Source organism: Colias philodice, chromosome 23 (genome assembly GCF_061535455.1).
Source record: "Colias philodice isolate Cphi_HAF_F1 chromosome 23, ilColPhil1 Martin Lab GWU primary, whole genome shotgun sequence".
Classification (NCBI taxonomy): domain Eukaryota; kingdom Metazoa; phylum Arthropoda; class Insecta; order Lepidoptera; family Pieridae; genus Colias; species Colias philodice.
The window spans coordinates 4028480-4039577 of NC_143108.1; the positions used below are offsets into that span (position 1 = coordinate 4028480).

General features: G+C 32.6%; 2 protein-coding genes across 2 annotated transcripts; one reads left to right on the plus strand and one right to left on the minus strand.

Moving 5' to 3' along the window:
* The first annotated feature begins 314 nt into the window (after positions 1–314).
* LOC149477986 (uncharacterized) lies at positions 315–5239 on the plus strand. The gene is made up of 5 exons (XM_089709965.1): positions 315–588; positions 783–1921; positions 2071–3265; positions 3449–3651; positions 4435–5239. The coding sequence occupies exons 2-5, from the start codon at positions 812–814 to the stop codon at positions 5095–5097; spliced, it is 3171 nt and encodes a 1056-aa protein (XP_089566091.1). The 5' UTR covers positions 315–588; positions 783–811; the 3' UTR covers positions 5098–5239.
* A 1793-nt stretch (positions 5240–7032) lies between these two features.
* Positions 7033–10268, minus strand: LOC149477987 (hexosaminidase D-like). The gene is made up of 4 exons (XM_089709953.1): positions 9830–10268; positions 9189–9380; positions 8362–8474; positions 7033–8014 (listed from the first exon to the last, which is right to left on the minus strand). Exons 1-4 carry the CDS (start codon positions 10181–10183, stop codon positions 7033–7035), a joined length of 1641 nt encoding a protein of 546 aa, XP_089566079.1. The 5' UTR covers positions 10184–10268.
* Between the last annotated feature and the right edge of the window lie 830 nt (positions 10269–11098).

Below are 11098 nucleotides of genomic sequence, written 5' to 3' on the forward strand. Positions count from 1 at the left end.
GAAATACAATACAATGTTTGAATCGGTATATTTTATTTTCTTCGTAGAAAAAAAAGTACTCCGTATATTGATTAATTATTGCTTATGGTAATAAAACTGTTTGGTTAGGTACCCTAAGTTCAATGAGCTATGAAAGATTCCTTGTAACATTAAAATATAATTACTTACGTGCGTTAAAATAAACACATGTATTGTTGATGCAAATGATCATAGACAAATTATGTATGTATGTACTAGACTTAGGTTCGGTGTCAAGATTCTCTCAATGATATTTTCACGCACACATCAAACATAGCTGTTTTAAATTTGGAACTTTGCCCGGCCGCTTGGCGCACTTTAGCCCGGTGCTCTTGCGCACTGAACGTTATCGGCTTCGAAAATTTTACTTTTTAACACAAAGTCATAGAAAAAAAAGTATATTCTTCATATTGAAACGTTACACTTCACAATATTGTTACATAAATTACCCCCGGGCGCGTTGTTATTGTGAACGTTTGTAGCGACTGCAGTATTAAAATAGAATCTTTTATTAGACTGTTTTGACCCCGATTGTGATTTAGCAATTTCTGGATGCGACTGTACAAAATGGTAAGTCAGTTTATTGTATCATTTTAAATATGCTATCTATGTAACCATGCACCTTTCTGTCAACACATTATATTGGCACGAGTTGTTAAATCGTTTGCCAATAATAAGGGCTACGGGTATCTCATAGCATATTGACATTTTGTGTTTAGTTCACAATTGATTCAATTCACACGAGTGGTATATATTTTTTCCAGGAGCAGTCGCACGCATTTTGTGGTTATGAATGAAAAAGAAGGGAATCCGCATTACCATCTCATTGACGGTACCATCCATAAAAACCGAATCAGGAACACAAACAATCACTGGTGCAAAAGTATCTACAAAACAAGAGGACGACGAAATGGACGACACAGTTGAGAGACCGGCTATGTCTATACGAAAACGAAGAAATATTTCTAAAAACAGGGGTCAAAATGCGAGGCAGCGAGAAAAAACACCAGAACCCAGTAGAGCATCTATTCCTCACGAAGATACTCCGACTTCAGATGATGAGGATTTTGGACCACAAAGAACATCACGAGAAATTGAAGCTGATAATACATATGAAGAAATGAGACGTTTGGTACAAGAAAGGGCTAATGAAAAAGACCCTGTGTATGATTTAGACACTGATGAAATTCTTGAAGCAAGAGCAATGGAAGCTAATGAAAGGAGAAGAAGGAGTATATCTCCATTTGCTTTACCCGATAAAGAAGAAGGCACTCATTTAGAACGGAAAGGTAGTTTTATAGATCCTTCAAACAAATTGTTGAGTACAAATTATATTGTGAGTCCAAAAGACGAAGACTCTTATCGCCGAGGCTCCCTAACACTAGCATCTACTGAGCCCCTAATATCTTCTAGAAATTCTTTATCACCACCAGGAACTGCTGGTATTTCACCGAAAGAGAAAGAATTCCCACATTCATTGCCTTCAACACCAAAAAAATTAGAAAAAATGGTTTACTCAGATGAAAAAAATGAAGAAAAGCCAATTGATAAACAAAAACCACCAAAGCCAAAAAATAAAGAAGAAGATAAAGCTAATAAAGAAAAAGAAGAAAAACAAACTAAGAAACCTTCGCCCGTTAAGGTATCTGACGTTCCAACACCTACTTCTGGCGAGATAGTAACCAGGGTTATACAAGTAGAAAGAACTCCGAGTAAAAAGTTGAGTCAAGATCAAAAACCAGTTGTTGAAGTTCGAGAACGAGTTTGTAGAACGCCGAGTAAAAAATTGCCTTCAGAAGCTAAACCAATACTAAATAAACAAATACAGAGCAAACAACCGGAGCCCCAGAGTAAGGTACCTCCAGTAAAGCCAGCTAGAAGTAAATCAGCATCACGATTTGCGGTCAGTGTATATGTTAAATTATTATTCATAATTGCCATAATAATATTCTCAGTAATATTATATTTCTTACTGGTAAAATCAAATTAGATGAGAAAATATCGAAATACATAAAATATATTTGATACTAATGATCATAATGACGTTTACAGAGTAAAACAAGTGAGAGTGAAATGAGTGAGGATCAAATGTATCAACAGAATGTGAATGGAAGTGGTACCAAGCGTAAGGTGGTTCCAACACCACGTCGTTTCATAAGAAATAAGTCTCCTAGAGCGAATCGTTCACACTCAGTTAATAGAGTGGAAGATGTATTAGTCGACAAAACTGGTACAGGAATGAGTCAGACTAGTCTAGAAATAATTGAACTAATGCAAAAAGCTAGAGCTAGAAGCTTGTCAATTCCTAAAGAAGACCCGAGAGTACCGCCCGATTATAAAAAGTATAGTAGAACTTTGCAAACTCCAAATAAAACACCTGTTAATTTGAGAGGCACACGAGGCATATCATGCCCTAAAACGATCCAGATTATAAGTGATCGTGAAATTTTATCAGGCTTGACAAGCAAAAAAGTGGAGGTTGGGCATAAAAAGCATAGTAGACAAAGTTCGGGCTATGTTGATGCTAGCCAGTCTGAATATACATCTAGTTGCTATTCGTCTTCACCAAGTGAAAACGAATATGAGTTTGATCTTTTAGAAAGGTCCGCTGAATTAACTCGCAAGCTTAACCTCTTAAGCCAAAGAGAAGATAAATTTGATGCAAAGGCGAATATAATTTTGAATCAGAGTACTTTTGACGACAATTATAAAGAGCCCAAATCTGTTTTAAGAAAGCGTTCTATTGTAGACGCCAAAAAAGATTCCAATATAACATTTAAGAACGAAGAAGCTAAAAAATCTTCTAAACTAAGGAAAGACGATAGAAACGTAAAACCTAAATTATCAAGATTTAAATTTATAGCTAATTGGCAACAGTTCAAATATGAGTATCGCAACGATTGGGAGAAATTAAAAATACTAAGAAACAAGTGTATATGTGATATGCTAATATTGATTATTATGTGTGGTTCAGGAGGTATGATGTTCAAGTCTTTGGAAGGTTCATTTGAAAATGCTTACAAGTGCAGTACTAGGAATGTTAAACGTGATTTTATTGAGAGTCTATGGCGTGGAAGTCATTATCTTAGAGAAGATGATTGGAAGTCAATGGCTAGGAAGAAACTATTTGAATTTGAAGATCAATTGCATACTGCACATGAAGCAGGGGTGACGTCTTATAGTGGACAACGATCTTGGAATTTCATGAACTCATTCGTGTACTGTATGACTTTAATCACGACTATTGGTAAGAATTGGTATTACATTATAACCTAGAGAAGGATAATAATATTAAAAACAAACAAATAAAACCCTACAAATTCACAATTTACAGTTGTTCTCATTTCAAATTCACAAATACAATTCCCATTTGATACAAAATAGTTTTTCATATAATTATCATAATATTTTACTTAATTTACTTTTTCAGGTTATGGTCACATAGCTCCAAAAACAACGTATGGCCGAGTTGCGACTATAGTCTACGCTATAATTGGCATACCGCTGTTTCTTATAGTCTTGGCTGATTTTGGAAAACTATTTACAAGGATCATAAAGTTCTTTTGGGCTTTTATACGCAGATTCTATTATACAAGAAGCTGTAGGAGGGTCAGGAGAACGGGACCAGTGCAGGTATATTTTAAAATACATTTTATTATATTTTTCAGAAATATAATATTAATTTAACAATTTAATAAAATAAGTGTAAGTTCCACAGTTCTACTTACTAACTTAAATATTAACTTTTAAGCAATTTAACATTGTATGTTAAACATTTTCTACAAACCCAAATTGTGAACTAACAATTAACATTTCTATTTCTTATATCTAACATCTGCTTATGTACTTATTCAATTAATTAAAATGAATCATTAACAAGAATAACTTGAATGTGTAAAAGCAGAAAATACCTTATACGATCGCATTACTATAATAACATTTATGCATTTTGTAATTTTTTCACTACGAAATTGAAACATTTACTCTATTTTTTAATGATATAAATAGTTGATATTTTCTAAATATAACACATCCATTCCATACATTTATTTCAAATCTATAAATCTTATTCTATAAACTCCACATACGCACAATGTTTTATTTATAACTCAGAATCTTTATTTAGTAGCACAAACTCAGTGTCTTTTGATAAATATAAACATTCACGTGAGAATTGCGAAATCATTCAAATTCATATAATCACACACACACACACACACATATAGTTTATCTCACTCGTTACTCGTATTATAAAACATGTTTCGAGTAACCATTAAATAGGTAACACGAGCATTCCTCTTTACGAAGACATAAACAGAAATGAATAACGATTTCGCTCAGCGCTCCCGTAACGTTATTACAAATCCAAAGCAAACTTTTATAGCACATAATAAATGGAACGATCTCAATTTTCAGGAAGTAATGAAAGGACTGAATATAGTCTACGATGTTGTGCGTCGGCCGTCGCAAATATTCTCTGAAGAGGATATAGAGACGCTGCCAGATGGCGCTGCACCGCCGAAGGTTGAAAGAAAACCGAGTGATGTTCCACCACCCTTACCTCCAAAACCTGGACAACAAAAATCGGAAATCGATGGAGACCCAGATACCCCTGCCCCATCTGTATTTGAAATCGACGATGAGTTCAACTTGCCAATTTCAGTAGCAATCTTCATACTAGTAGTTTATATTATTATAGGAGCTGTAGGTTATAGCATTTGGGAGACTTGGAATTTCTTTGAATCATTTTACTTTGTATTCGTATCAATGTCGACGATAGGTTTAGGAGATTTAGTGCCAGATCATCCAATGTTCATGATGGCTTCCATATTGTATCTTGTCTTCGGTTTAGCTTTGACTTCCATGTGCATTAACGTTGTTCAAGTGAAATTATCTGATACGTTTAAGCAAGCGAGTGCCAAATTGGGAGCAACTATTGGACTTAAAGTTGCTGAAGAAGATGGTAGTCTTGTACCAATAACGCCTCCACCTATAGAAATAGCGCCTGTACATAAAGGTAAAAGTGAGATTACTGAAGCAAAAACGGTGGATAGTACGGACGATGCCAAAAATAGATAAGCATAATAGGTACGGTAAAAATATAATTGAATCTAATTTAGATTTAAGTGATAGTGCTGTAACAGAGTTATTTAAATTTTATAAGCTATACACTTTATTTATGACGATTTTTCTGTGTGTAAATAAACGTTTTACAATTTTCGTCTATGCATCTTTATTTATGCACACCTCATTACATAGCGAGAATTTTATGTCACGTGTAAACTTGACATAAAATTCTCATCTCATCTCATCTCATCATCTCATCTCTCAAGCATTATTTTAACGGGAATAATAAATGAATATTCATTTTATTCCCGTTAAAATAATAGATGCTTTTAAAAATATTATACGATATCCTTCGGTCAAAAGCCTGGGAGGGATCTGGTATAAAGTAAAACGAAAAACGCGAACCAACAAAGAGGTTAATTTCTAGCTGTCTGAGCGAATGAATGGAATAGCTTGACAATGTTTTTCCAACACATTGTTACCTGTAATGGAAGTGACGTGGAGTGTAGACTGACTTCAAAAGCTTTGTGAAGAATTTAATTATGCCACCCCGTAATCCGACCGCCGACGCCCATAATGGCAAATGTTTTAACATCCGTCCCAGTTATATTAATTTAGCGATTTTATCGCTTTTGCTGCAATGCGTCTAAATTTTACTGGGATATTTCTTTTTAGATCTGTGGTTTATAGTCCCAGCTTTTTATGTCACGAGTAGATAACTTATAAGATAAAAAAATCTAAATAATATTCTGGATTTAGGACTTAGGATATTTCTTCTTTAATCTGTGGTATAAAGTCCTAATTTAGTCCCGAGTCGATAAAAATATCTAAGTAGGTAGGTACTTAAATAATCAACTAATTTATCTCGACATGTTTTCTTGCAAATTGAATTGTGTAAAGATATCAGTAACTATTAACGTAGACATAAATAATAAAATATTTCGCTTTTACAAACTCTGTTTTCAAAGCTGGATGTCAGTAAATTTTAGCAACAATCTATTTTAGGGCAACAAAATAAAGGAGTAAATTCTTGTTAAGGGAAGTGCCATGATACCGCGACGGGACACCTTTACGATTGATTGCCGTACACTGTATAGAAATCCTTTGTCACAAAGAGATATTGTATTATTTGAAGGAATATTGTTATCTATTGAATGTACATTTTCTATTTATAACTATTTCGTAATCATTTTGACCGATTTATATCTTCTTGCCTGTTTTTAAATACAATAACTTTGTCTAATGAAGTTTTTTGGAAATAGATAGTGAAAAGTTATTTTCTTTTATACTTTGTATTGAAATATTATTTAAGAATTGATTTAGGTAATTGATTTTAATAATCAAGACCAGACATCTAATTGTTTAGTAAAGAAGAGCTATTATAAATAATTTTGTGTCCGCTATTAAAATCTCGAGTTCCCTTTTTCCCGCCTAGAGCAGTAAAATGTTTCTGTAATAACATAAGAGCTTTCTGTGATCACAAACAAAAGAATGACAAAATAATATTCAATTTACCCTTAGGAATATTAAATTTTTCTTTTAAGTGTTTCAGAAAACAATATGATAATATTTTTATTCGTTCAGGCTTGCTTCGTTGGTTACAGAGTACGGATCGATGAGAATAAAAATGAATATATACCTACTCTTAGAATTCCTAACAAAATTTGAAAAAAAAAACAACATAGATCTATTTACATTTGAAGTTAAAGCAAACTGGAAAGTTAAAATTAATTTAATTTGCAGCAGTGGAAAGTGAACGAGGCTTTTCTCGTTTCTATTATTTCACGTAACTTTGAAAGAGTACGTAAAATTGTTACATTTTTATGAATTTAAACAATATCACAAAATAACTTATTAAATTATCTTTTATTTCAATACAATGTCCGTATATAACATTACAATAATAACTTATGCATACATATATACATTTTTTAAAGAAATTATGTCTTATGCGTATGGTCTTCTATCCCAAGATCTTACTATCAACATATCATTTAAATTTTTAGACAAATTATACAACAGATGTTTCCAATTATGAAGTTTATAATCAATATATTCGTTTATAAAGAAATTATCATAAAACGGTGTCAACGAATTCCTTAACTTATTTTCTACGAACAATAATTCTCTTAAAGTTTCATTGCACCATTTAATATCTTCTTTTACTTTGTTAATATTAATATTATGAGTTTTAGAATAAAAATCAACAGAGGCCAAACCAGTTTCATCATCATTTACATTAAAAGTGATATCCGATTGTATAATATTTAGATGTTTATGTATATTATACAAATCATTCCCCTCAAAATTACATTGGCTTGTATCTAAGTAATCAATATTGAGTGTACTGTCACATTCAACATTATCTATAAAATCACTGTCTAAATACCTCCTGATATATTCATTTAGCGTAAGCCGTTTATCATCTTCGGAATAACCAACAGTCTGAAAGTGTTTGACTAATAGTAAATTTAAATATAAACTAGGTATGGCAATAGGTAAGAGTTCACAAGGCGGATCCATATGGCTATACCTCGACCAGCCTGTAAGTATAATTCCTTTGAAACTGTACACGTCATTAGTCCCAGCTAATTTATAATTGTGAATTAAACTTAACCAGCTAAAATGGTTCAGGAAACGTCGTTTCAAATCTGGGAAAGTTGCTACCCTTCCATCCGCACCTTTGAAGGCTGATGCTATCCAAATGTTTCCAAATTTCTCATGATATTTCATAAAATTAACATGAGATACAGATAAACTTGGTCTATAATCCCAGTAAACAGGTTCAATGTCCAGATTTTGAATGATATTATCCCATTTGTATATCGGTATGTTCCTTAAACCATCATCCCACATTAAGATGGTTGTGTTGGGGCTTAATAACTTCAAAAGTTTTGTAACTGACTTCACGTGCTTCACGAATATATCGCTGTAAATGAAAAATAGAGAATTAAGTATTTATTTAAATATATTTTGTTCCTAAACGAGTGATAGAGCAGATTAAAAAGCATACATAAAATGAAAGCGGAAAGAAGAATTTAAATGAGCTTTTAATCCATTTAAAATATTAATTTGCACTCTACTTATTTTCTTATCATTACCATTCAATAAATACAACACTAAGTTTTAACTCTACCAATATATTATAATTGTCATATCACAGAGCAACATTGTTTGCCGAGTCAGGGAGATCAAACATAAAAATAATCGACGCAACATTATAAAGTATCAACACTTCCCATCGCGCTATAATCGCATATTTAAAATGATACTCACGTATCGGTAAGGCCTCTCCTCGCACAAAGATGACATTTATTGATGTGGAACACTTCATCGCAACCGATGTGGAAATGCTTTAATGGGGATATATTATTATGAAAGGTGACGACCTGAAATATAAAGACTCAAAGGTATTATAATAACGCAGGCAGACCTTTCAAATTTGGGCAGGTTGTAAATTGGCATATGCAATTTTATCTCTTGTTATGAATGAAAAAGGGTGCTTTATTCAGAACTTTTCAGTTTCGGACAGGATAAATTATTACTCTAATCTATACGGTAGGTATTGTATGTGTTAAAATAACCAAAAAAGGAGTATGTATCAAGTTTTATGTTGTATATTGAGCGACCGAGTTTAGGAGGTTATAACAATTCTGCTTTCGTAGACACAAAATGAAGTGGGAACGAAAGCTTAAATAATTTAGAAATGGGCAATACCCCTTTCCGATTTTTATGACGTGTTTGCTACATTTCGGCGAATATAATATAATGATGTTGCATTCAGTATATTTTTTCTGGAGGAGTTTCATCTTTATTTAATATAAGTATCTACTCTTATATATACTTAATTATATACTGCAATTAAATTTTAAAAGGTTTATAAGTTGCCTTGGATTGGTATTTCTATTTCACATACACACAAGATTTTTTCCTTTGAATGGTCCTAAAATTATTCGTGATTACACGTATAAATATACATATATATATATTAACCAGTGTATACAAAATGTTTCCTTTTAACCTTAATATAGTAAAAGTAGCTCCAACAAAAGCAAACAAAATGAAAAGCACGTTGCATCTTGCAACCCGTTGTACAAAATTACCTGCTCCACCATGTTCTTAATAAGATCCTGGCTCTCAACGCGGCTGGGGCACAACGAGTCGGGGTAAAGTGCCTCCTCCCGTAAATGCTGGAATTGTCTCAGTTTCAGAACATGCTCCATGTGCCCGAAACTTTGCATTAAAGGTATTAACTCGAAACCTGCTTGTGTCGCCGTCACGATAAAGTCGTAGAGCTGAAACATTCAATTTTATGTACGTTTTGTTAAAGGTTAACGTTTTTAAGGAGTAAACTTTAAGAAAATTGTTATAGAGTATTGTGTTATGCAATTTGAAATCTTGTGAGAATATTTTTATAGTGTAAATTAGATAAATTGCAACGGTACTTGTTTAAGAAACTGTTTCTCTGAATAACTTTTTTGATATACTCCAGTATAAGTCTGGAAATCAAATGTAAAGCAAACAAGACATTTTAATCTCTTGTAGAGGTGGTAAATATACATTCTTCTATATTTTAGTATCTCTTATGTTTATACTTTTGTGTGTATTGTATAATATATATTGTATACTATATATATTATGCTATGCTGTAAAATTCATTAAATTGAATAATTGAAATCTTAAGTAGGTATACAGAACAATCAACAATTAATGCAAGGAATATGGGATGATAAATGCTACTAACATCAGATCTTGAATAACAGTTTCTAGCACTTAAATTCACAAATTTATCCTCATATGGAAACATATCTTCATATTCCAGCAATAGTCCTGTCACACCAAGCTCCTGCAATCTCGGCAACAGCGTCTTTAAATACGACAGTTTGGGTGGAGACCCTTTAAAATCTAAATGCACTATCACATTTGGTAGATTCAAAGCAGTTTTAACATCCGAATTCTTTGAAAACCAATACTCCAACACAATGAAGTAAATCACAACGTACAGAAGCAACAAAACGATTAACATAAGTATTTTCGTCCGCCATGATTTAGCAACAAACGCACGCATTTTAAATTTTATATATTTCTTGAAACGCATTTTGTTTGACACTTTTGACTTTATGCCATCACTTTAAAAGGAATAGATAAATCATAACTGCAGATATTTGTGTTATCATAAAGGAAACCCGATACGAACTGAGTTTGGCCTTTGCATGCGTAGGGATTCATTGTACAATGAATATAATAAGACTTAAGTGTCATTAGAGCTCGCTCTAACAACGTTCGTTTATCGCATAAAAGACTTGCTCCCGAGTTTAATATTATGTATGGATCATTGTGGGGTGATTAGAGACCGTTTTAGTAAAAAAAACATTAAATTGGAGGATTGTGGAAGTTAATGTTATGTAACTGCTTTTAGGAATGAAATTTATATGTTTTATTGTATACCAAATAATATATTATGTAGAGTTCATCATATGTGATAATAATAAGTGACTAAGGCCACCTTTCGATCTGCAAGAAAACTTCCGCAAGAAATGTCCGACAGTCTGTCTGACAGCAGCTTGCAAGTTTACTTGTTGGTGGAAACGCGGAATTAGACTTGCAAGCTGCTGTCAGACAGACTGTCGGACATTTCTTGCGGAAGTTTTCTTGCAGATGGAAACGCGGCCTAAGGCAATAAGCCGGTTATTCTGGACAATAGAACACAAATTGTGTATATAATTACAGAGAATACATTTATATTTCTTTCCATACGTATGCGTGTTTGTGTGGTAATGTTTAAGAAAAAAAAACAAATAAGTGTATAAAAACATAGGAAGAGAATATAAGGATACCTATGTTAAAAATATATCTAAACAAACATATCAATTCTATAAAAATTTATTGTTATTTAATAAGTTTTCTGGATGTTTCTACAATCTTACAGACATAATATTATGGTGAATGTTGTTCTGTGTGCATAATCTACTCAGTTAAACTCATTATAAAGTTTCAGCCTATGAACTTTTCT